General features: G+C 40.0%; 1 protein-coding gene across 4 annotated transcripts in view; it reads right to left on the bottom strand.

Annotated features, from left to right (window-relative positions):
• The window catches only part of HACD2 (3-hydroxyacyl-CoA dehydratase 2), an 88,690-nt gene that overhangs the window by 16,488 nt on the left and 44,706 nt on the right, over positions 1-27,496 (bottom strand). For all 4 annotated transcript variants that reach the window (XM_035274001.3, XM_035274002.3, XM_078351940.1 and 1 more), the window contains one exon: positions 20,023-20,111. In XM_035274001.3, the coding sequence (XP_035129892.2) occupies positions 20,023-20,111 (89 nt within the window). The remainder of the gene's footprint in view (positions 1-20,022; positions 20,112-27,496) is intronic.

The following is a 27,496-nucleotide window of genomic DNA, read 5'->3' as shown; positions in this document are numbered from 1 at the left end:
TCATACTTATGTAAAGTTATTTAATAAAAAAGTATCTGGGAGGCTGATGTGAGAGGATGGCTTGAGGCCTGGAGTTTGAGACCAGCCTGTGTAATAGCAGCTCACAGTGAGACCTTCCCCCCCACTTAAAAAAAGAAAAAAGGAGCTTGCTTTAAATACATATTATTGCCTTTTAAGGGAAAAGGGGCATTTAGGGCAAAGTGGGAGAAGGGAGATGAAGAAGATTTATTAAGGATTACTAAGGAAAAGAGGGAGACAAAAGCCAGGTTTAGGATAGGTTGCCAAAAACGCCATAAAGCCATGCTTCAAAGTTGCATATTTGCAACAATGGGCACAAATAGGGGAGTGGGTGCCATGCAGCACTTCCTGTTAGGGAATCTTCCTTTGCCAGGCACAGTGAGCTGCATACTGGATACTCCATGCTGCAGACGGAAGGTTTCCACCCCCTGCTCTAAAGCGAGGGAGGAGGCGGCTGGGTGTAGGCGGCTTGTGTAATTTAGCCAAGGGAGTTTACATAGAAATTCAAGCTGGAGAAACAAATGGGTGCAAGAGAAAAACTTTTACACACAAATAGCATCATATGTTTGACTTTAAAAGGCACAGGGAGTATCAGTACATGAAAAGCTGTCATTTTTATTACAGTCAAAGAAAAACAGATGGTGCCACATAAGAAAACCACTATTGTAGAAACCCTATTCTTCTTAGCATTTTGGAACCACTGCTTACCATGCTGGTTATTTCAAAGAAATTTCCTGACCAAGCTTTACGACAAGCATTCTTTCCTCTTCTTAAAACTACTTTCATTTGTGAAGAGATTTGGTAAAATCTAAGGGTTTGCTTTTGGAAAAGCTGTATGTTTGTCTTAGTCTGCTCAGGCTGCCATAACGGAATACCACAGACTAGGGGGCTTAAACAAGAGAAAGGTATTTTCTCACAGTTCTGGAGGCTGGAAGTCTGAGATAGGATGGGAGCATGTTTAGTTCCTGGTGAGCGCTCTTTACCTGACTTGCAGGCAGCCACCTTCTAGATGTGTCCTGACATGGTATCACTTTTTATAAGGGTGCTAATCCCATCATGAGAGCTCCACCTCCTCATGACCTCATCTAAACTTATCTTCCAAAGGTCCCATTGCCAAATACCACTGCATTGGGGGTTAGGGCTTCAAGGTATGAATTTTTTTGTGTGGGAGGAGACACAATTCAGTCCATAGCAATGCTCTAGATTAGGTGTTGGCAAACTTTTTCTGTACAAGGCTAGTTAGTAAATAATTTAGGGTTTGCACCACAGGTGGCTGCTGTAATATATTCATCACTATTTTTTAACCCTTTACAAAATGCAAAAGCTATTAGCTAGGCATGGTGGTCTATGCCTATAGCCCCAGGTATTCAGAATCACCTGAGCCCAGAAAGTTAAGGCTGCAGTGAGCTGTGATCACACCACTGCACTCCAGCCTGAGCAACAGAGCAAGACTGTTTCTAGAAAACAAATCAAAACAAACCAACCAACAAAAAAAGTAAAAAATATTATAAATTGCATGTTAGATTTGGCCCATAGGCCAACCTCTGTTATAGATTCATTTAACCCCTCCAACCTTCCCCTTCCTGTGACTTCCCTAGCTTACAAATGTCATTCTTCAACATTTCTTTGACACATTGTGTGGGGAGGCGGGGAGAAGGGAGTCAACGTCTATCACCAATGGACACTATAGGGAAAAAATAGCAACCTTGTAAGAACATGTATAGGTAGGTTTTTCATGTTATTATCATTTTAAGATCTCAGTAATTTCTTTGTGTGTGTGTATAATATAAAATTTATCATTTAACAATTTATTTATTTATTTATTTTTGAGACAGAGTCTCACTCTGTTGCCCAGGCTGGAGTGCAGTGGCACGATCTTGGCTCGCTGCAACCTCTGCCTTCTGGGTTCAAGCAATTCTCCTGCCTCAGCCTCCTGAGCAGCTGGGATTACAGGTGTGCGTCACCATGCCCGGCTAATTTTTTTGTAGTTTTAGTAGAGATGGGGTTTCACCATGTTGGTCAGGCAGGTCTCCAACTCCTGACCTCAACTGTTCTACCCATCTTGGCCTCCCAAAGTGCTGGGATTACAGGCGTGAGCCACCACTGCGCCCAGCCCATTTAACAATTTTAAGTGTATAATTTGTTGGAATTAAGTACATTCATCATATCGTGCAACCATTACCACTATCTAATTCCAGAAGGATTTTATCATCTCAAACAGAAACTCTGTACCCATAAAACGAGCACTCCACATCCTCCCCTTACCACCCCCAGGTAACCACTATTCTATTTTCTATCTCTAAGAATTTATTTATTCTAGGTACATCATATAAGTGGAATCATATGGATGTGTCTTTACTCTTTTTGAGATGGAGTCTCACTCTGTCACCCAGGCAGGAGTGAAGTGGTCTAATCTCGGCTCACTGAAACTTCCACCTCCTGGGTTCAAGTGATTCTCCTGCCACAGCCTCCCAAGTAGCTGGGATTACAGGTGCCAACCACCATGCCCAGCTAATTTTTATATTTTTAGAGGAGACAGGGTTTTGTCACATTGGCCAGGCTGGTCTCGAACTCCTGACCTCAGGAGATCTGCCCACCCTGGCCTGCCTCCCTGAGTGCTGGGATTATAAGCCTGAGCCACTGTGACCGGCCTAGTATATGTATTTCTATGTTTGATTTATCTCTGTGGTAGTATGTATTAGAATTTCCTTCCTTTTTGTGTCTGAAAAATACATCATTGTACATATATACTACATTCTGTTTATCATTTGTTGATGAACATTGGGGCTGTTTATAATCTTTGGCGAGGATGAATATGCTGCTATGAACATTGGTGTGCAAGTATGTTTAAGTACCTGCTTTCAATTCTTCTGGTATGTTCTTAGTAGTGGAGTTGTTGGATTGTATGGTAATAGTGGAGTTGTTGGATCATATGGTAACTTTATGTTTAACTTTTTAAGAAACTGCCAAACTTGCCCACAGTGGCTGTATCACTTTACATTATATCCCTACCAAAAATGCGTAAGAGTTCCAATTTCTCCACTGCTTATTTGCTGCATTTTGTTTTTCTGTTTTTGTTTTGCTTTGTTTTGTTTTTTTAAACAACAGCCATCCTAATGAGTGTGAAGTGGTATCTCATGGTAGTTTTAATGTCCAGTTCCCTAATGACTAGCGAGGTGAAGCATCTTTTCATGTGCTTATTGGCTGTTTTATATCTTCTTTAGAAAAATATCTAATCAAATCCTTTGCCCATTAGAATTTTTTTAGTATCTCTTTTTAATATTTATGGTGACCACAGTAAAAATAATTAGACCTAATTGTTACTGAGCTCTTATATATGCCAAGCACTTTTTAACATGTATTACCTCATTGAATCTTCATTTTACAGACGAGTAAAGTGAGGTTTACAGAATTTAATCCCAAGGTATGTCCCCTAAACCTGAACAGCTCTGACTTGTCTTCTTGGGCTTAGGGTCTCACATGCATGTGTACACACACACACACACACACACACACACACACACGCTGTTATGGGGTAACAATTCTCTTTCAAAATCAAGAACTTTTAAAAGGAACCCTCTACAAGAAGAGCCTAGAGAACAGATAAGGTAAATGTGATGCTTACTTAGTGTCAAGAAAGCCATTAGTTCGCCAATAAATGTTGCCTACCTCTGAAAAGAGAATACAGAATAGGATTTGGACTTAAGGGACTGAGTGGAAGAGGTTCACTGAGAAAGACTGAGTAAAGAATAAAAGGCCGGGTGCAGTGGCTCATGCCTGTAATCCCAGCACTTTGGGAGGCTGAGACAAGTGGATCACCTGAGGTCAGGAGTCTGAGACCAGCCTGGCCAATATCGTGAAGCCCTGTCTCTATGAAAAATACAAAAATTAGCTGGGCATGGTGGTGCATGCCTGTAATCCCAGCTACTCGGGAGGTTGATGCAGGAGAATTGCTCGAACCCGGGAGGTGGAGAGTGCAGTGAGTTGAGATTGTGCCACTGCACTCCAGCCTGGTGACAGAGATAGACTCCATCACACACACACACACACACAAAAATTACAGGTTACTAGCATCCAGAGATATCTTTAATATGTCTATAAAATGACTTCTAGTCGTGCATCAACTGACTCAAGTTAAAATACAACTTAAGAACTAGAAACAAACCCTAGTGAATTAAGTTAATGTGAATCTTCCCTGAGTCTTGTTTTGCTAACAATCATTTCCCTTTTTTGTTTTAGCCCTGCTATGGTTAGGATATTTGATGCTCCAAACCTCATTTGAAATCTGATCCCCAGTGCTGGGGGTGGGTGAGTGAGTCCTCGCTGTTACTTTCCACAAAGCTGGTGAAAGGTACCATCCCTTGGCTCCTCTCTCACCATGTGACCTCTACACAGGCTGGATCCCTTCACCTTTCCCCATGAGTGGAAGCAGCATGAGGCCCTCACCAGATGCAGGTGCTGGTGCCATGCTTCCTGTATAGGCTGCAGAATCATGAGCCAAATAGACCTCTTCTCTCTATAAATCATTCAGCCTCTAGTGTTCCTTAATAGCAGCACCAATGGACTAAGACAAGCCCTGTTTTATTTCTGGGTTTAACTTATTGTCAAGACCCCTAAAAATCTATCTCAAAAGTTTGTTTCTCTTTTCTATCTCTGCTAAGCAGAAACTGAAATACAAAATATGATTTCAATTCAAAATGAAAAGAAACTCATAAACACAAAGATTAAAAAAAGAAAACAGGAAAAAAGGAAGAATGAAATACCTTACTAGGCAAGCTTCTGGTTTTCCAGAGATCAGCCCAATCATCTCGAATATGTCTCTGTATAGGTATTAAGATTCACCTGAGACTCACCTCTTCCCCTTCTCCACGTCGAGGACACAGTATGGAGGCCAAAAACTCAAGGTAGTGAAGACGTGGAGAGCTGAGGGAAGGTGGTAGGTTAACAGAGGTATGAACTAGAGGCCTGGCAGTTGAGGATGGGGGTGGAAGAGATGGTCAGTGTGGCTGGAAAACCAGTTACATGGAGCAAACAAGTAAACGGAGCAAAAAATCAATATATTAAGAAAAATGGGCTTCTTGCTATTGGAGGAGGTATTAACAAACATGGAAGGGAAAATGCTAGAAAGAACACTGAGGTATTAGACTGCGGTTAGAGGGATCAGTATGAGCCCATGATTTACACACACACACACACACACACACACACACACACAGAGCTATATGAATACATTTAGATGCAAATGCATGTGAGTGTATATGTGTATGTGAGTATGTATATGTACCCAAGCTTTCTCTACTGAGAGGGTCTAGAAGCAATGATATTTCATTAGCAGTGAGCACCTCATCTACCCAGATCTTGGATCCTAAGTTACCATTCTCTACTAAAAGGAACCAGGCAGGGCTCTTTGGCAAAATGGCTGATTCCAAGGCTGGGGCCAGGGAAGTACAAGATGAGTCTGGAAATCTTTTTGTGCCAGATCATAAGGAAATACTCAGTGGATGGAAATACTCAGTGGGTAAGTTAAGAGGACCAGGAGGAAGAACTCCCACTGGCCAAATAGTAGATAATTTTAGCATAAACAGAATCCACTGAATTATATAGGAATTCATGAGTCCAAATAGATATAAATAAAATAAATAAATGAGAGAAAGGGAAAGCTAATTCTTATAGTAGAATGCCAATTTCTATGTTTAAAAGAAACAACAGAAATAGAGAGTTGCCATTTGGTAACCATCATAGAGGTGGCTGACATAGGCAGGAATCATTCCCACTATTTAATAAAAAGGAGGTGAACTGGAGATGGGGAAACTAACAGGAGCAGGTGACAGAGGTCAGTGTCGCCAGGAGTGGGAAGCTATCAGGGCGTGCCTCCTGAGAAGAGCAGGCATGGCTTGAATTGGTTATGAGCGAATGCAGCATAGATAGACCTAGGCTGAGAACTTACAGCCTGTATTCTTTAAAACTGATACAATGTAGTTTTAAAGAATGCAGGCTGTATTCTTTAAAGTCTCACAATGGGGCGCCTGAGTGAGACCTTGTCTCAAAACAAGGCCATAAGACAGGGCAACACTGAGACGCTTGTCCAGACTGAAGGAATCTGGAGAGACCTGGCAAAGAAACATCACACGAATGTGGCAGGAATACCACAGCAACCACGTGCCTCCTTTCCCATGAATCCCAGTGCTCCACACAAGACCTGGTGCACAGAAGATACTGATTAAATATTTGTCATGCCAGAATGGAGAAAAAAGACATTGTTTAGATAGTGGAATTTGAATGGAGCATACTGGACTAGACAGTAGTGGTATATAAAGGCTGATTTGCTGATTTGGAGGGTTCTATGTAGGTGATATAGGAGTGCCTAGACACATGCTCAAGTACTTATGGGTAATAGAATGCCACACACAACTTGCTCTCAAAGTTCAGAAAAAATAAATGATGTGCATATAAAAACACAGAGGGGCTGAGTGTGGTGGCTCATGTCTGTAATCCCAGCACTTTGGGAAGCTGAGGCGGGTGGATTGTTTGAGCCCCGGAGTTTGAGACCAGCCTGGGCAACATGGTGAAACCCTGTCTCTACAAAAAATACAAAAATTAGCCAAGCATGGTGGCGAGCGCCTGTAGTCCCAGCTACTCAGGAGGCTGAGGTTGGAGAATCGCTTGAGCCCAGGAGGAAGAGGTTATGGTGAGCCAAGATCGTGCTACTGCACTCCAGCCTGGGGTGCCTGAGTGAAATCTTGTCTCAAAAAAAAAAAAAAAAAAAAGGCAGAGATAATAGGAAATGGAACAAATGAAGTAAAATGCCAATAACTGGGGAATCTGAGTGAAGGGAATATGAGAGTTCTTTGTACTGCTCTGGCAACTTTTCTCTAAGTTTGAAATTACTTCAGGAAAAATTATTTTCTAAAAAACACTTAAATACTAAGCAACCACTCTGGGGATACAATGAGAAGGAAATATAACTATTACCTGGTTTCAAAACACATTATTCTGGATGTGGGGTCTCAGGATCTGCTGGAAGAGGTGGGCTTTGTAACCATAAAAGACATAACAGTTATAAGAAAACATATCAACAAGGATACACAAATGGAAGGTAGCTTGAGAGGGGACAGCATATCGAACGCTGACCCCAATCTGCCTCCACATCACTATTGTCTCAGACCGTAAACACATGGAAGGCAAGGTCACAAACTGCTTTGAAGAAGGGCTAGCTTAGTTACAACGCAAAATCAAATTCTTAATACATGCTTTACATTGGGATAATAATGATGATTAAGATAATGATAGTTCCCATTAGCAGGGTTAATTATTCCTTAAGAATGATAAAAGTAATTATGCATAAATTTTCACCACCTATCTGTGAAACTATTTTAGTATATATAAAGAACATATTCAGTTCTGTGTGAAAAGCCAATTATATCTGTTAGAAACCTCAGGACACAGAATTCAAAACAGGTGTATAGAAATTTGTCATTAAGTTTTTTGGGAAAGATTAGGTCACATTTTATACCTAGTCGGCAGCTAAGATTTACTGAGCACTTACTAAGCACGAGGCACTGTTCTAACACTGTTAATTCACAGACTACCCCATGAGGGGAAGCATGGGGCCTGGGACAGTGGCACAGTTTCTAAAGAACCAGAACAGCTTACTCAACCCTCAACTGGGCAATGGGGGAATGAGCCAGTGGTCACAGCACTGTCTGGTCACAGCACTGTCATCCCTCTGCCTTAGCCGTTATCCCACTCTATGGTGTTTGCTGTCTGCTGGATTCTGCTTGACTCATACTAGGCTGGAAGGCTTGTGAGGGCAGCAACTGTGTCTCTCCTTTTCTCATGTGTCTTACCTAGTGCTAGCACAATACCTGGAGCACAGATGATACTGAATAAATATTTATTGAACGAACAAGAATGAAGAAATAATAGATGGCAACCCATCTGCAGTCTCAGCAAATGTGCTCTGACGTGGCTGGAACAGCCTTGGGTGGGAAGGCAGCTCCTAAGGGGTCGCAGTGCTGGTGCCTGGTTGGTCCGTCAGCTGAGGGGTTGGGCTGGAGAATAGGACAGTTCTGACGACAATCTTAGTCCTTTCGATAGCTTGATTAAGCTTTTTTGAACAAAAATGTAACTCATTGGCTACTTATTTAAAAGGAATTTCATCCTTGATAAGATATTTAAATGTAATAGTAATAGATACAAACATGGTGGTTAAAAAAAAGATGTTTAAATGAGTATGTCTTTTTGTTTGTTTTTGAGATGGATTCTTGCTCTGTCACCCAGGGTGGAGTGCAGTGGCACAGGGTCAGCTCACTGAACCTCTGCCTCCCTGGTTCAAATAATTACCCTACCTCAGCCTCTGGAGTAGCTGGGGACTATAGGCATGTGCCACCACACCCGGCTAATTTTTTATTTTTTGGTGGAGACAGGGTTTCACCATGTTGCCCAGGCTGGTTTTGAACTGACTGCAAGTGATCTGCCCTCCTTGGCTTCCCAGAATGCTGGGATTACAGGCCTGAGACACTGCATCCAGGCTAATATTAGTCTTTTCATACAACTATTTCATGTGTAAAGTATCCTTTATAATTTATTAAAAATCCATGATAAAGTACCTGCTAGACAAAATACTATTTGTATTTTGTGAAAAATGTGAGTTATAAAAGTATTAATATTTCTTCCCCTTTAAAAGAGAGAATAATGGGCAACTTGGGTTTTGTTTTTTTTTTTTAAACCTACAGTGACGAAGGGAACTGGTTAAAAAGTTCTTACTGTTACAACACAGTAACTGAGAACTATGTTTTGATGTGAAGAATGGCCGAGTTCAATGTTCCAGCCTATCAAAACAGCTCTTGGTCACGAAGTAAACTTCTCTGAACATGCAATGAAAAACTATGTAAGCATGCACTCAACAAGCGATACATGGCCAATTCTGCATTTATGACAAAGCCACACACGCAGATCTGAATGCTAAAATGTTCGCATTAGTCCAACTTTAATGCTTTCTGTATGTTCAGCCTGTTTTCTGGAAAACATGAGGGAAGGATGGTTGGTACCTAAACTAGCCTAGCTACTCACTACCGCTGGCCTCTACTCCAATCAATGTAACTGGAATCAAACACATCTGCAGACTTCCTGGCTCCATGTTCTGAGGCAAGTTACTTATCCTCTCAGATCCTCAGCTTCCTAATTTGTAAACTGGAGAGATCAGAAAAACATATTAAGTGCTTAGTAAAGTACTTGCCATTTTAGCAGTTACCATTATTATTCCAAGAAAGGAAAAATTCAATTTACTGAGATACTACTGCCTATGCTAGTCACTGCTGGAACTCCATACAATCTGATGGCTGCCTTTTAGGCTTAATTACAAATAAAATATTTTGTGTTGTTCTTGTTTTGCTTTTTGTTGCCTAAGTATTGCCTAAGTATTTAAGAGATGACATCTCTTCCTCTACTTGAAGTTAACATACGTCTACCAACTAACTGTGAGATGTCTAAGGATCTCACCAGCTGCTGGTCTTTCCCAATATTATTCCTTAGTCCTGTTTGATTTGCTCACCTCCAAAAAGCATGGTATTAACTGAAAAGCTTTCATGCAACTATTACCTTCAACTCAATTCAAACACAAACACCACATCAGAACGGAGTCATATTTAATTCCAACCTTCGTCATATATATCTAATCCAGTCTAAACATTCTGTGAAGTGATAGTCCTTTAACTCTAGCAATGATCGCCCAGAGAACAATATTCTCAGCAATTGGTGACTGTGGCCCCAAGGAAAGAGCTGGGGCCTACTCATCCCACAGTCTGCCCCCAAATCTCCAAATGCAGTATCCCAATGTGCCTACCCAACACTCCAGAGGAGAAGATTTACCATTAACAGAAAAGTAACTGAAATGTCAAAAGAACATGAAACTGGCAATATATTTTGTGAAATGTCATGGTTCTTTTTGTTCTAGGACAGTGTAATAATTGCAGAAATTTCAAAAGATAGGGAAAAAAGGCATGAACACCATCTCTTGGAGCAGAAATATCAAAATGGTGACCTATGGTCCCTGATCACAGATGTTCTGTTTGGGCTTGTATAGTGCTTTAAAAATATTTAAACCAGTTTTTAAAAATTAGGAAATTTCTCATTTTAAAAATCTAGATTTCTTTAAAAAATTCGGTTTCACTCTCATTCTCAGCAAACTGACACAAGAACAGGAAACCAAACACCACATGTTCTCACTCATAGGCAGGTGTTGAACAATGAGAACACATGGGCACATGGAGGGGAACATCACACACTGGGGTCTGTTAGGGGGTGGGGGCTAGGGGAGGGACAGCAGGGGGTGGGGAGGTTGGGGAGGGATAATACTGGGAGAAATGCCTGATGCAGGTGATGGGGGGTGGGGGATGGAGACAGCAAACCACCATGGCATGTGTGTACCTATGCAACAATCCTGCAAGATCTGCACATGTACCCCAGAACTTAAAGTACAATACAAAAAAAAAATTTTTTTTTTAATTAGGTCTCACAATACTGAATCTATCTGGCAATCTCTAGCTGAAGTGCACACTGACTGCTGGTATGAGATGGCATGCACCCTCCAGTCACCATGCTTTTCTTGCACGTTCTTTTAAAATCCTGTGGGACAGATCTCTGCCACCAGCAGATAGCCTCTGCAACAGATGGTAAAGTGCTACACAAATGTCATGCAACTTATTTGAAAACTCTAAAGTTTTAAAAACCATAAAGTATTAGTTAAAAATTTGATTCGTTTTTACACTTGAGGCTCTGAACATACTTTTCTTTAAGGCAATGACCTTGGCAAAAGATTATTTAAACCTGACCTAACAAAACAGCAACAATACAGAAGGCAGAAGAGATTCACAACTGTCATGTTTTGGGTTATTCTGGTAATAAGCCAGAGCAAAAGGAAGTGGGAGGGAGAAGATGCCAAAACTTGTCCTGCTATAAACAAACATTTAAGGCTTGAAGAAAACAAAAGCTAAAATTCTTTAATGTGGCAAGCCTAATAATTAGTTTTTCTTAAGAAAACAAAAGTTAAAAATCTTTAGTGTAACAGGCCTAATAATTAGTTTTTCTTCCCCTCTAAAATGCAACACATGCCCTTATCATGCATACACGCAAGTCCACACATGTACACCAAGGCACATCTTACAAATTCCGGAAGTACAGCACGGTTTTACTCCAGACTTGGAAAGAGTCCTCTCTCTGGAAAATGCAGACAGCTTAGTCATATGCTTGAGTTTTTCTGTGATGCAACTCAGCTTGCTGTGAGAGGTTCTGACTACAGGGCTTCTTGATATAGGTAAGTTTAAATAGGTTACTGAACTTCCCTGAAGCAATGGAAATACATGGTATGGATATTTCACAAGAGTGATGGGGGATCATTTTTTCAGGTTCCTCTATGGTTTTTAAGATTCCCAACGAGATCAGTTATCTGACTGAATTCACTGTGCAGGACAACTAACAGGGGGTTGAAGGTACTGGTATTCTTGTCACATTTGTGTATTTTTAATTAAACCCTCTGATAGCCCCTATTAGTACTTCAAAATATATTTATTTTGAAAAAGCTACACTACATAAAGGATTGATGTTTTGGCAAAGAAGCAGAAAATAAGAGACAGTTCTTCCTCCCACAAGTTTTCAAATGAATATTAATCAATGCTTTAAAAATGCCACCGCTTGTACTGTGGAGCACATCTGCCTAAAAGTAGATTAGAGGTAATAGTTTTTAACTTTTCTTGGCTTTGCTGACACAGTTTAACCTGCTCACGATGCATGCCAATCACCTCACTTTTACAGCGAGGGATGAGAATCTTCAAACTCAGTGGGATAATAACGCTGATTGTACTCCTATGCATCTTTTAACTCAAACAGGAGAGAAAAGGCATGTGAAGTCGTTTTGAACAAAGGTGAACTTTATCACTGTGAATCCACCACAGAGTCCAAGCTGCAGCCCTCTAAGGGGGAGGCCTGTATGGCCTCCTGACTAACCACCTAGCCAAGTGCTACCTCTGCAGGGCATGAGGAGAACGCCATCAACACCATTTCCCACACCTGCAATTTATGACAGTGTGGAAATTGACAGTATTGTCAATTTATTAAATATGACAATTTAATCTAGAATAAGAAAAAAAACCCTTCATTTAAGGAATACAACATACCAAAATACCTTATAGCTTTTGTGTCTTTAAAAGAAAAATCATACATTCACATAGCCATGTTATAAAATATAGGAAAACTGAATTGACTAAAATCAAGAGAACGGTAAATAACATCACACTGAAAAGCCAGAGCTGCGCTGTCCAATAGTGCAACTTCTAGTCACATGCAGCTATTTAAAATACAGTTAAACTGAAATTCAGTTCCTCAGTCACATTAACCATATTTCAAGTGTTCACATATGGCTACTATTTTAAGTCCAAGGTAATGACTTTTTTCTTCCTTCACTCTCATTCCTTTTTTATGACAGTTTCCTAAAGTGAAAAGTCAACCATCTTTGTTAATCCCAGAACTGCAAGTAACCAGATTTAGCTCTAAATAGGCTTCCCACTATTGGAAAGTAGCATCAATACATATGTTAAGATACCACCCGACAGTATAGACACATCTTATGCTTGAAGAGAATGTGTTCCAACAAGCTTGTCAAACATTTCACCATCAAATATGGGAATAACGTAGGGGACCCCATGGATACATCTAGAAGATAAATTAAATGAGAAAGGGTTAGTATAATATTTTAGAAGGCTAACCAAAATGCTAAATGCACTGAAAAACATAAAATCTCGAAGTCCTGGGGCAGAGGGAAAGGAAGAAGTTGATCAGTGTTCAAGCCTGAAGGAACTGGCGTCTGCCAGGACACTCTGGAATGGGGTAGGCTAGGGCAGGGACAGTTCTGAGTTCTAGGGAAACCTCAGGACAGTGGGACATTTTCTCTGGGGCTGTTAGGTCAGGACCTGGCCCCTCCTCTCTGGAATGAGATTTCCCCAAATTAAGATAATGGTGCAGACTTCTGATATAAATGTCCCTTCTCACACTAGAATTGACAACGAGGAATGGCACATATTAGATTTTAGCCCTTGAGGTGAGAGAGCAAAAAAAAAGGCCCTGAGAAGCTTCGCGTGTCTAAGTATTTGTAGGGACAGTCACCATAGGGAGGAGGGCACAGGGTGCAGTGATGACGAGCCCAGAGCAGAAAAAGATTAACATTAAAGACAAGTGAAACCAATTTCCCGATTTTGCTGAGCTTGGAATCTATCCAACTATTACTTGACAGAGAGGTTTTGTATAAAGTACTGAATAAAGTGGTGGTAACGTTGGCTTCCATGGTTTAAGAAGATGCTTGCTTGCTTTCTCTCTCTCTTTCTTTGATATGTAATTTAATTGTCATCAGAGGATATTATGTTTTAGACAACAACTGAGTTCTGGTGGAATTTTTCAAGGGCTATAAAGGCACTAAGACAGTGGGAGAAAGATGCGACACGTGATAGCAGAAGTGAGCCTACTTTGGCTGGTGTGGTGGCTCAGGCCTGTAATCCCAGCACTCGGGGAGGCCAAGACAGGAGGACTGTGTGAGGCCAGAAGCTGGAAATGAGCCTGGGCAACAGTTCAAGACCGTGTCTCTACAAAAATAAATAAGCAAATAATAAAAAATTAGCTGAGTGTGGTGGTGTACACCTGTAGTCCCAGCTATTCAGGAGGCTGAGGCTGGAGAATTGCTTGAGTCCAGGAATTTGGGGCTGCGGTGAGATGACTGTGTCACTACCCTCCAGCCTGGGTAATGATAGAGTGAGACCCTGTCTCAAAAAAAAAAAAAAGGGGGTGGAGAGAGAGAGAAGTGAATCTACGCTGAACCTAAAAGATCTAAATATTTTTTCAATATTTTGAAAGAAAACCTTTATACACAGTACAATAAAATGTTGGAAAGGGACAGGCAGAAAAACACTGAGAGAAAAATAGACATTCTGATTTTGCCAAAACCATCTATGCTAAATATAGGTAATGGCAAAAGGAACCAGCTAGCTATGAGATAAGTAACACAATCTTTAAGTGGAAATGCCACTAAAGTGCTGCTGTATTTGTCTAGGAGCTGCCTCAAGTTTGACAGTGTCTGATTAACAATCAAATAAGGAGGGATTTTTTTTTTTTTTTTTTTTTTTTTTTACCTTTAAGAGAGGTGCTAATTTTAAAAGTGAAGGTGATGTAAATCCACCTACAAGAATATTTAAAATAGAAAGTAACCAAATAGATGGAATAGGGTGGAGGATTTTAGACATTTGGCTTTTAGGGGAAGCTAAAAGATATTGAAGGTAACTCAATGGCCTTTGCTAACTGAGCTGCAGTGTCACTGTAGAAAGGGCACTGGAGCTAGATGACAGGATGGCACAGCTTTGGTCCACGCATGGGGCCCAAGGAAGAAATGGCGTGCCCCCGACACTGCATCTTATCTCATCTGAATGATGGGGGTAAGAAGTTGCCTTTCTATCTCACCACAACACCATGTTCACAGATGGCTCATGCTGGGAAGTCCACAACACAGCCATCAGGGACAACACAGAAGGCGTGCGGCCATAGGAGACACGCCAACCAGGGAAGCAGCCTCAGAGGCAGGAAGAACATGAGTACATTGTGACCCAGCTGGAGGACACAGCAATGAGGAAAACCCCAACAACCAAAACAGGACTGGGAGCGGGGGCACTAGGACCTTACATATCTGGTGTTTTGGCTTCTACAAGAGCGGAAAGAAAGAGGGAAAGAGGAAGAAAGGAAAACTACATTCTATCTCTGAAGGAAGAAGTGGCATTCCTCTGCACAGCAGCCGCTCGCTGCTCTGTAAGGGTTTCAAAAGCTGTCCAGTGAAAACCTGCATGCTGGAGACCTTGAGTTCTCTCTCAATACTGCACCTTGTTCTCATAGATCTTTTTACTTCATCTTCACAAAAACTGCAGCATGGCAGACAGGGCAGATAATAGGACTACCACTTTACAGACGAGAAAAACAAGACTTGGAAAGTTGAAGTGCTTTGTCCCAAGTCACAAGGTAAATGTCAAAGCCCAAACTCATCAACCCTTCACCTGAATTTTGGGTGCTAAGCCTCCACGTTCTAGAATACCGAGTTCTAATCACCTAGAAAAGAATAAAACTGTTCAGGTAAGGTGACACTTCTGAGGAGTCCCAGGAAGAGGTGTTGGCACTGTTTCCTCAGGTGGGAATGGCCTCTGAAACCATCTCCCTGACGGCTCTGGCACACAGCATGAGGCACATGCTCGCTACAGACCCTTCCCAGCAACTCCACCCCAGTGTGAGGCAGCTGGATTCCTTAGGCCTCTCTCTTGAAAACAAACCAAAGTCAGTCTTGCTTCTTCAGTGCAGTGATTTCAGATCTTCCTCTACAGTAAGGGAGGCTCCTCAAGTTTCCTCTCACCTAGTTATCAGCAAAGGTGCTGGATTTTAGAGAGCACCAGAAATTCCACATTACCATTACTTAGCAGTTTAAACTCTAAGGCTTTCATTCTTTGAGAATGAAACAATGGCTCTTGGAGTTAGAAAAGAGATGCTGAGATTTGGTTAGGCTTTAAGTAAATTCAGTAGAAAAGTACATTAAAGTCAAGAAGAGAAGGTCACAAAAATTACAGCACAACACATAGGTATATTAGATCATTTCTCAAACCTTGGAATTCTTAAAATTATTTGAGAAGCCTAATAAAAATTCAGATTCCCTGGTCCTACTTCCAGACATTCTGTATCAAGTGCAAGGTGGGTCCTGGAATATGCGTTTTAAATAAGCTTTCTGGGTAATTCTGGTCCAAATAGTGCATACATCCTAGTTTGAGAAAGAGCCTTAGAACTTTTAAGAAGAAAAGCTGATTAATTAGAAGGATTCATCTCAGAGCATTTGAGCAGTAAAAAAACAGAGAAGCAACGTGTTGCAGATAAGCACCTAGGGCCTACAATTGATGTGCACATCTGACGTACAGATGATTTAGCAGGAGAATCGTATCTTAATATGCATATGGCATGATGGAACTGTTGAAGAGGAAAAGCACCTATGGATCTTACATAGGCATTTCCACTCCATAGGGGAGAGAGAGAAGTCAGCACAACAGAAGTTAAGAACATCAGGTTTACGTCAGATTTTTTTGTTTTGTAGAGATGACGTCTCACTGTGTTGCCCAGGCTGGTAATCTTACTCCTTCCTGGCTCAAGTGATCCTTCTGCCTCAGCCTCCCAAACGGCTGAGATCATAGACGTGAGATGCTGTGCCCAGCCGTCATCATGTTTTTAAAGGGTGAGAAGGTGACAGCTCTGATGCAGCGGAAAGACCTTGGATTCAGAATCCAATCCTGACTCTGCCATTTGTTGGGTGTTAATAGTCGCTTGGTTGCTCTAGCTTCCAAACTCTAAATGGAGGCTACAAGCTACCTATCTCAAGGGATAGTTGTCAGGAGAGAATGACCATAACATACTTTAATAAAGCCCTCTGTAAACTGTAACACATCCAACAGAAACCAATGCTATTATAGAAAACTGGAGGCTACTTTCTTAAACACTAATTACAAGATTTTTGTAAGCATTCTGCTGAAAAGTTGGTAAGAATGGTAGGTTGTGTCACAAAGCCCAGCAGCAAGCCAGAAGGGAGCAGGACACAGCTGATCTGTTTGGCCAGAGCTCTTCTTTCTTTCTTGTTTTTTTTTTTTTTTTTTTTTTTGAGACAGAATCTTACACTGTTGCCCAGGCTGTAGTGCAGTAGTGCAATCTCAGCTCGCTGCAGTTTCCACCTCCTGGGTTCAAGCAATTTTCCTGCCTTAGCCTCCTGAGTAGCTGGGACTATAGGCGTGCACCACCATGCCCAGCTATGTTTTTTTGTATTTTTAATAGAGATGGGGTTTCATCATGTTGGCTGGGATGATCTCGATCTCCTGATCATGTGATCCACCTGTCTTGGCCTCCCAAAGTGCTGGGGCCAGAGCTTTCCTTTGTTCATTTATATGGTCTCTTTGAAAGGAAGAAGGTGGATGCGTTATTTGCTATGTTAGTTCAAGGAAAAGCACTTGAGTACATGGATCACAATTATTTTTTTCTTTTCTTGCCTCTGTGTATTGATTCAATATTTTTCATTAATACCCTGTTGATCAAGGTGTCACACTAGCTGATGGGTGGATCCTTATATGTCATAAGAGAAAACCACCTGTTCATCTTTTGGTTTCACAATGTACATGCCATTTATGTGACTAGCATTCCATGGGGTAGAGAATTAAAACAACGAGCAATGATGCATGTCCTATAGGGCTTCTTAAAAGGAAATATATCTCTTGTGAAAAAAGTAGAGTCTAGTCTGAAAAGGTTATATAGGCTACACCCTAGCACATCATGAACAGGTACAGAAAAGCAAGGGAGATGAGCATAGAAAGCGGGCAGGGCAGAGAAGGTGGAGCAGGAGTCCAAATTCAATGTAATGAGATGAAAATGAAGAATTCTTGGACAAGAATTCCCACTTTAGAAGGGAATATGATGTAAAAAGAAACTGAGAAATCATAGTAGTATGAAAAGAATTTGAACATTACTATAAGAATTACATTACTACAAGTTGAGATATATGTGATTAAGCAGTTATTTCTGAAGTCAATTTCCTTATGCATTAATTATACAGTTTCCACCATTAAAGTAAACAGAGCTGAATACTGAGGAAAATAAAGATATTTTTAAGATGCTTCAGGAAATAGAAGAATGGAAGTCATATGTGATGTTGTATAGAACAAACTGAATTACAGCTAACATGAAACTCCAAGGCAGGAAAAAACAGCATGTGGCCAAGAGAAAGGGCCAAGGAACAGGTGACAGATGGCAAGTACTGGCCTGAAGGGCCACAGCAACAGGCTCTTCAAGTTAGCTGTTGAAGACACAGAGCAGAAACGGAGGGCACCTACTGCTCTAAACAAAACCATGAAAGAGGAGTTCTGTACAAATAAAAAGGGAATGAGGAGAAAATAATCATGATCCTAGGACAGCAGCAACACTGAAGCCCAATTACAAGTGAGAATAGTAAGTTAACTCCTCAATGGCATATATGTAAAAACAAGAGGATCCAACAGGTGACAGAAATACAATGACATATACTGTACTACATTCTTCAGAAAATGATATGCCTTTTCTTTTTCTTTCCAGCAGGTAAAAAAATATGTTAATATTAGCATAAATTGAATCACTCTGGTTGGAGAGAAACAATTTTGAATATGCAATGTAATGAGTATATAATAAATTACTGTAAAGCTCAAATGTGATAATATATGTGAAACTGTCTGTTATATGGTTGTGCCTGGCAGGCAACGTGGTTATGGAGGATGGCACCAGGTCCATGTACCTATAATCCACAGAGACATTTAATAGCTTTGCATGCCAACCAGTTTCAATGATCTACCCAGAAAATTCCGGCAAATGTTGCTAACAACAACGTGAATAATAGAATTGCTTGAGTTGAGTTGTAAAGCATTTTTGATGTACCTGTCTACCTGCTTTGGCACATGTGCTCATAAGCCAAGTAGTGGTTGCTAAGTGGAAGGGAGGAGGAGAAGCAGAGTCCATGAAGAAAATATCAACTGGTGCATTAGCACCTGGACAATTAGTATCTGACTATTTTGGCAAAGTGATTGGACACTTTATAGTGAACAATACTTTGACTTCATGTACCTAGCACTTAATTACTGAAAGTACATAATTACCTATTTAAAAATGCAAATAAGTTACTATTAGGAAGAAGTTTTAGGTCACTGGAGACTATTGGAAGATAAAATTATGAGTTGTTGGCTAAAATGAAATGGTATATACACAAAAGTATGGGAGGAAGAAATACTGTAGTCCCTCCTTATCTGGAGTTTTGCTTTCTGTAGTTTCTGTTACACCTGGTTAACCACAGTCCAAAAATATTAAGTGGAAAATTCCAGAAAGAAACAATTTCTAATTCTTAAGTTGTACACTGCTCTCAGCAGCATGACAAAATCTCATGCTGTCCCACTCCATCCCATCTGGGACATGAGTCCTCTCTTTGTCCAGTGTATCCACATTGTATATGCTACTGGCCCATTGCTAAGACCTACAGTAGGAACAAATCTTTTCGTAAAATTGTGAAGAAAGAAAAAGAAATTTGTGCTGTTAAACCTCAAACTGCAAAAGTTACGGCTACACAGCATGATAAATGCTTAATAAATATGTAAAAGGCATTACATTTGCGGTGGAAGACATAAACAGAAACGTGTTTTGGTCAGCAGCAATCGGGTTGTGTGCTATCCACGGTTTCTGGCACCCAGTGGGGCTTCTGAAACGTATTCCCCTTGGATAAGAGGGGACTAGTTTAAAATGACGATTTGGGCCAGGTGTAGTGGCTCATGCCTGAAATCCCAGTACTTGGGAGGCTGAGACAGGCAGTTCGCTTGAGCTCAGGAGTTTGAGAGCAGCCTGGGCAACATGATGAAACCCCGTCTCTACAAAAAATACAAAAAAAAATTAGCTAGGTGGGGTGGCACATGCCTGTGGTCCCAGCTACTCGGTAAGCTGAGGTGGGACGATTGCTCGAGTCTGGGAGGCTGAGGCTGCAGTGAGCCATGATCTCACCACTGCACACCAGCCAGGGTGACAGAGTAAGACCCCATTTCAAAAATAAAACAAGAATGCAGATGCCCAGAGTTTAGTGTGGTAGCTATGAACAAGATATCAGAAAAATACAGCTGAGTTGCAGACCACATCCACATCATCTGAACCTCCATGAGAACTCAAATTACAGAACTTTACCATTTAATCAGTCTTCTCTTTAACAACGCTGCATATCTGGGGTATCTTTCTCATTATTCACCCAATTCCTACGGTGAATGTGAGCTTTATCTCAGCTATATTGATATGACCTGGAACTCCATCTTTAGCCATAACAAACGTGAATCAGAAAAGCTGACCAGTCTTTGTTAGTCCTGATATTATTCAATTTTAGTCTATATAAACACTTACCTCTTTGACGCTGTGTGTTACTGCCCATATTAGAAAAACTCTTGACATCACCTGGAAAGAAGTCAGGACAACAGAAGATGGAACAATTCCTGGAAGAAATTTTAGGATGGATAAATAAATGTACTTTACTAAGTTTCAACATACAATACATTTTCTAAAACATTCCAATTTAAATGTTTAGAGCCAAAACCATCTTGAGCAACTGAAAGGTGTCTATATTGCTATACAGACTAAATTTTCAATGTAGTCAGTATTAAAGTTTTCTCCCTAAAAACAATAATATTATTAATGGTATTACAAACAATGGGATCCAGGTACCTTTCTTAAGCCTCTCAAAACCACTGACCAAGTGCAGTATTTTTTACACTTACTGTGTAGATGGAGAAAGCAAAACCACTATCTACCCTTTAAAATAAGACTTTAAAAGGACATTTTACAATATGGGTTTCAAAACAAATAGGCAACAAAGGATAAGAAATCAATCCTATTTGTGTTTAATGAGTGCTGGAAGCTCGTGGACATCAGAAGTGATGCACTATTTAATAGTTAAGTTAGGTATCTTTTGTTATCTACTTAAATATTTTGCCAACAAACACAACAAAATAAAAGATTATCTTTAAAACCTTTTTTAATCACCTCGTTCGTTACAGGCCCTGGCACAATGATCCTCCTAATGTCCTCGAGTTATAACACTGGAATCATCTTTAATTATTTTACTTATTTATTTTTTGAGACAAAGTCTCACTCTGTCACCCAGGCTGGAGTGCAGTGGCATGATCTGGGCTCACTGCAACCTCTGCTTCCCAGGTTCAAGCAACTCTCGTGCCTCAGCCTCCCGAGTAGCTGGGACTATAGGCGCGTGCCACCATGTCTGGCTAATTTTCTGTATTTTTAGTAGAGATGGGGTTTTACCATGTTGGCCAGGCTAGTCTTGAATTCCTGACCTCAAGTGATCTACCCGCCTCAGCCTCCCAAACTGCTGGAATTACAGGTGTTGAGTCACTGCACCCAGCCGGTATGAATGTTTTTAAGGCTCTTGAAATGCATTGCCAAATTGCTTTCCAAAAAGTTTATTATTAACGATTTATACTTCCACCAGCAATATACTAAAGTGCCTGTCTTAGCACACCCTTGACAGTAAATTTAAATTTTAATAAGTAGTGAACAAAAAGCTGATCAATACTTTCTATGATGTATTGACGTCAAGATCTTTCTGGCCTTGCCTGCAGGTGCTCCTATAGTCTCTAGCCTGTGAACTCGCCTACTTAGGTACCTTAATTTCCCCCAAATCATGTCATTCAGACCAACTCTCACTTAGTTTCTCTGTAACATAGGCAATTACTTCAGCCAGTCACCCAGCAAACAGCAGTTCAGGCCCTTGCCTGACAGCACAATCTCAAAATGCCTGCTCTACTGGACCAGACAAAAGGCCAGGAGCTCTGTCTATTCTTGAATTTAAGCTAAGCAACAGAAGGCCAGACAGATGGGTGTTATCTTAACTCTGAACAGAACTAGCATCTCCAAGTTGGGCTTATCATTATTATCGGGTGGATTTCATAAGAAACTGTCAAAAATTATTAATATTACCTTATTTGCCATAGGAATAGTATACAGTATTATGTCCACCCTATCACTCAAAGCCTCTCATAAAAAACCTCGGGTGGGAAATTTGTTTTAGAGCTCAATGTTAAGAAATGTTTGCTCCTTTCCAATAATAAGAATTATATAACTCAGTCACCCTCTTGAACTTGATAGCCAGAAAACTTCACGCCAGATCTGAAGCATACTATAGTGTGATATTTTGTGTATGAGCTACCACAAATCCTTGTCGAATGTGGAGTATGGATAGACAAGACAGACTAGATCCTCTTATTTTTTTGGTTAGACAGGATTTCACTCTGTTGCCCAGACTGGAGTACAGTGGTACAGTCATGGCTCACTGAAGCCTCGCCTCCTAAGCTGAAGCGATTCTCCTGCCCTCAGACTCCCAAGCAAACTGGGACTACAGGCAAGCGCCACCGTGCCCATCTAATCTTTGTCTTTTTAGTAGAGACAGGGTTTCATCCATGATGCCCAGGCTGGTCTTGAACTCCTGAGCTCAACTGATCCGCCTGCCTCAGCATCCCAAATTACTGGAATTACAGGTGTGTGCCTGGCGGATAGGTCCTCTTTCTTTCTGGCACTTCTTACAGTCAGTCCCACTGTTTTTGTGTTTATGTGCCATTACTTCTTATTGGAACACAATGGCATAGCATGTTAAAACCCAACTAGAGTTTTTTTTGTTGTTGGCTACTTAAATTGGTTGTTTACAGATGACAGAGAGATTCTGCAATCTTACTAGTAAACTCTCACTCGATTAAACTTTATTCAAAAAAGATGTACCAGATATCTACTATTTGTTAATATTTGTGGAGTGCCTACTCTGTGCCAGGTACTACTCTCCATGCTGGGGATGCAAAGGGAAGACAGTGTCCCTGGTAAGCTCACACTCCCTATGACTGATATGCTTTGGCATAGCTCTTAAAAATAAGATTTTTTCCTGAAGGGGATGAGGAGTGACCAAACACTTGTAAACAGGAGGATGGCATGATTACATGTTGGTTTCAAAAAGATATCTCTGTCAGCAGTGCAAATCTTTGGCGAAGCAAGGTTATAACTTGAGAAATAATTATGGGAATTTATGCTAAAAGGGCAATGAACTTTTGAAACAAAAACAATGGCAGATGAAAGAAACATAGATGTGTACGTGTGTGTGTTAAGCAAAAGCTGTATTAAAGTGGGTCTGGCAATTGGTTCCTTGCTTCCCCAGAATGAGGGTGCTCTGAGGACTCCCTAAACCACTGAGCCCTGCAAAGCTGGAAGCACTAGAAACCCTCCCTGCCTGGTTCAACCTTCAGATGGGGCAGGTTAGTGAAGTTGGGAGACTGGCTATACCTGACAAAGACAAGGTTGACAGTTGAGTACAATCATGCACCACATAATGGCATTTTGGATAATGACAGACTGCATATATGACAATGGTCCCATAAGATTAAAAAGGAGCTAAAAAGTTCCTGTTGCCTAGTAATGTCCACTGTTAACAATAAAATGCAACTCATTACTCATGTTTCTGATGGTGCTGGTATAAACAAATCTATTGTGCTGCTACTCATATAAAAACATAGCACAGTACATTATATAGGGTACATAATACTTGATAATAAACAAGTATGTAACTGGTTTATGTATTTACTATACTATTCTATTGTTACTTTAGAGTGTGATCTTACTTACTTAAAAAAAAAAAGTTAAGTGTAAAACAGATTCAGGCAGGTCCTTCAGGAGGTATTCTAGAAGAAGGCATTGTTGTAGGAGATGACAGCTCCATATGTGTTATTGCCCCTGAAGACCTTCCAGTGGGACAAGATGTGGAGGCGGAAGACAGTGATAGTGATGATCTGACCCTGTGTAAATGTAGCCGTGTGTGTGTGTGTGTGTGTGTGTGTGTGTGTCTTACTTTTTAACAAAAAAGTTTTAAAGAGATAAAAAAAAGATATTAAAAATAGGAAAAAGCTTATAGAATAAGGATGTAAAGTATTTCTGTACAGCTATACAATGTGTTTGTGTTTTAAGCTAAGAGTTTTACAAAAAGCAAAAATGTTTAAAAAATTAAGCTTATAAAGCAAGAATGTTACAGTAATCTAGGGTTAAATTATTATTGCAGGAAGAAAAATATTTTTTATAAATTTAGTAGCCTACGTGTACAGGGTTCAGAAAGTCTACAGTAGTGCAAGGCAATGTCCTAGGCCTTCATCTTTTCTCACCACTCAATGACTCATCCAAAGCAACTTCCAGTCCTGCAAGCTCCATTCATGGTAAGTGTCATTTTAAATATTGTAGACCATACTTTTACTGGGCCTTTTCTATGTTTAGATACACACACACCATTCTGCTACAACTGCTTTACAGTCCAGTAACCTGCTGTAGAGGTCTATAGCCTAGATGCAGCAAGCTAGACCATATAGCCTAGGTGTAGTAGGCTAACATGGTAACAAGTGAAATCAGATCACAGACTCACCCTAACCAAATACAAAATATACTGAATCAAAAGTAATAACATTAAATCACAACAACAAAAATTGCCACCAGCAACCAAAAAGGAATAGGTATAACTTAATGCCATGTATTTTAAAACATGCTAGTCAGGAAAAGAAAGAGTATGGCATAGTCTCTTCCCCCAAAATTAATATTGGTGAATCAACAAAATCCTGAATGTTCATTAATGAGTCAGATTTGGAGGGAAACACAAATTTCTGGCTAGAGTGTGACAGAAATGGAGGCTGAACAGCAAAGGTGAAGTGGGGGAAGTGACTAACCAGGAGCCACCTCATCCATGCTGAGCCTTCCAGGCCCCACATTGAGCTGGAGACTGATACAAAATTCCCTATGGGAACCAGGGACACTTCCTGCAGAGCTGAGGAATCCTACAACAGGGCAATTAAATCTCAGAACAGAAAGCAGTGTCCACATAATTAATACATAATTCATTCATGTTGCTTAAGAGTCAAGAAATACAAAAAGATACACAGAGAAAATTCTCTCTCCTAATCCCGGCACTAGCCAGGTCCCTTTTCTAAAAGTAACCAATTATTAATTCCTTATCTAGCATTCAGAGATGAAGTATATAAAGCAAATATGTAAGTGAATGTATAAAGACATACTTATATGCATTATTTTTTCAATTTTTTTATATAAAGGAAGCATTTTATACATTCTCCTATACCCTGCTTTTCTTCCCTAAAATCTAACTTGAAGGTCTTCCTATATCAATAAGTAAATTTTAATTACTGAGGCTTTATAATGTTTTCACACCTATACACTCTCCTAACCTCCACCCATGTCCTCAGCGTGCAGAAAAATGTGCAAAACAGGAAAACTCAAATCCTTAAAGCATAGCTCAGAGGAGAAAACAACTGAATCTTTAATACTGTTGAAATACAGGTAAGGAGAATGTGGTAATACCTCTATCAGAGCAAATAAAATTGCTAGACAGAACTGCTAACACGCCAGCAAGATGAAGAGACATAGCAACAACACAAACATAATATGAGAAAACAAGGAAACAAAAGGAAACCACCCACTGCATCTGGGGGAAACTCAAAGATTAAGGCAACTGAAAGACAGTATGGAAGACAAAGACAACCCAACGCAAGGATAAATTGTCATCCTTGATGTCGAAGATGCAACATGGAACAGAAACCTGAACTGAAAAAACTAAATCTGCACTGAAAGAATACACTGTGCTCCACACAAAAGCTGATAGTGAATGACTAACACTGAGAAATTTATTGGTTATAAAAATAATACTTCAGAGATACAGACCAAAAAAATTACCTACAAAGTGATAAGAAAATCAGCCTGAGTTTAGACTTCATAGCAACATCCGAAGTCAGAAGGCAGTGAAGCAACACTAGAAAGGTCTGAGACAAACAGAGTATATTCAAGGATATCATACCCACCCAAGAAGTCATTCCAGTATTATTACAAGGCAAAAGGCAGACATCACCAAATGCAAAGGAACCTCACATATAATGCTTATGTGACCTTGAGAAACACAAGCTGTCAGAAACTCAGCCAAACAAAAAAATAGAAGAACTCAGGAATGGAGAAGTTATAATTAAAATGCCCATGGTGGGCACTAAATCTATTCCAATATAATACTAAGACTAAATAGTTATGGTAATTATGGTCATAGACTATATTATAAATGCTATGAACAATAATAAATTAATAACAATGGGAGTCGGGGAAGAGATACTAATTTCCTTAACAGAATTAAAAGGTATTGTCTAAATAGCCTTAACAGAGTTAAGAAATGTTACATAAAATGAAAATATAGGTAAGCATAATTTGAATCTAGAATTTTCATGACTTTTTTCTTAGAGAGATTCTTTTAGTAAATAGTATTGCCAGCCATGGCAATCCCAGCGCTTTGCGAAGCTGAGGTGAGACAATCACTTGAGGCTAGGCATTTAAGACCAGCCTGGACAACACAGTGAAACTCCACATCTACAGAAAACAATATTTTTAAATAGCTGGGCATGGCAGCATTTGTCCGTAATCCCTGCTATAAGGTTGAGGTGGGAGGAACGCTTGAACCCAGGAATTTGAGGCTGCATTGAGCTATGATGGTACCAACTGCACTCAACCTTGGATGCAGAACGAGACCCCATCTCAAAACACCACCACCACACACACACACACACACACACACACGGTTTTTAAAAAAGTCATAATATAAGCTATCTTGATTTCTCTGTCTGCCTACTTTTTCTTTCTCATATTAATATGTGAAGACAATGTTCTTTGGAATGACATTTACCTAATGCTAATGAAGATTAGCTCTACTGATAGAATTCAGAATAATTTTAAACTCTACTCTTTGTACTTTTTCACATTGCCTAAACTTTTAAAGAACACAAATTAAATTTTCAAAATTAAAAAAATCATCATTCTTAACAATAAATTAAACTTTTGGCACTAGCAAAAAGATAATTCTAAAAGTGAACCACTTCTAATCTTAAATAGGAATTTTCTTAAATACTTTCTCTTAGAGTATACGTTCATTTCAGGGTAACAGAAAATATTTCTGACCAAAATGGAGAAGGAAGGGAAATAAAACAGGTGCTGGAGCAGATTCAAACACCACAGGACTCAGGGAAGAGGATGGCTGGTGTTTTCAAAGAACTGACAGAGGCCAATTCTCTTTTTTCTCCCCCAGAACATAGAAAACTGGCCATGTCTCTTGGGGTTACATCTCCTGACCACCCCCAGAAAGCAATTTCAATTTATTTCACATAACCACACTTAGGTTATTGGGTTCTGACAAAAGAAATTTGTCTTAGACTGAAATCAATCGCAAAACTATGGTATTTATGATAAGCTCTGTGGATTTACTTGAGGTTGGCATTTCTGAAATATGTACTAAACTTTAAAAGGGCATTATATTTCCTTTGTGTTTAAAGGATAGTGTTAATAAATATATTCATGCTTAATTGTAATGAAACTGAAATGAATTTTGAAGAAACATAAGAAATCAAGTGTATTGATACTTCATGTGTCATCACTGGTAAGAGGTATGGGGCTAAATTGAAATCTTTTCCATTTAAGTGACAAAATTAAGTATAGAGGTGCTTCGCAAACTAGGGCATGTACACTCAAAAGATGTAATACTGGGGTCCAATCCAGTGACATCCTACTAGTGGTCAATTTACTCAAACTCAGCTGTAGTATGAACTCAACCAAAAGAAAACAGAACAGAAAAATAACTTAGTGTGGGCAACTGCACCCAGCATTTTATGATGTGAACATGTGCACTAAAATGAGTGGTGGTCTTAGGTCCCCTGGCCTCTCAGCATGATGACTGTAATGTTACTGTTCTTCATACTATCTTTGGATAATGCAATTTTAATACAACACACCTCCTAAATGAGGG

The sequence above is a fragment of the Callithrix jacchus genome, chromosome 15, assembly GCF_049354715.1.
Source record: "Callithrix jacchus isolate 240 chromosome 15, calJac240_pri, whole genome shotgun sequence".
NCBI classification, from domain to species: domain Eukaryota; kingdom Metazoa; phylum Chordata; class Mammalia; order Primates; family Cebidae; genus Callithrix; species Callithrix jacchus.
Note: the sequence above shows the minus strand (reverse complement) of the source record. Positions and strands in the feature narration are given on the sequence as shown.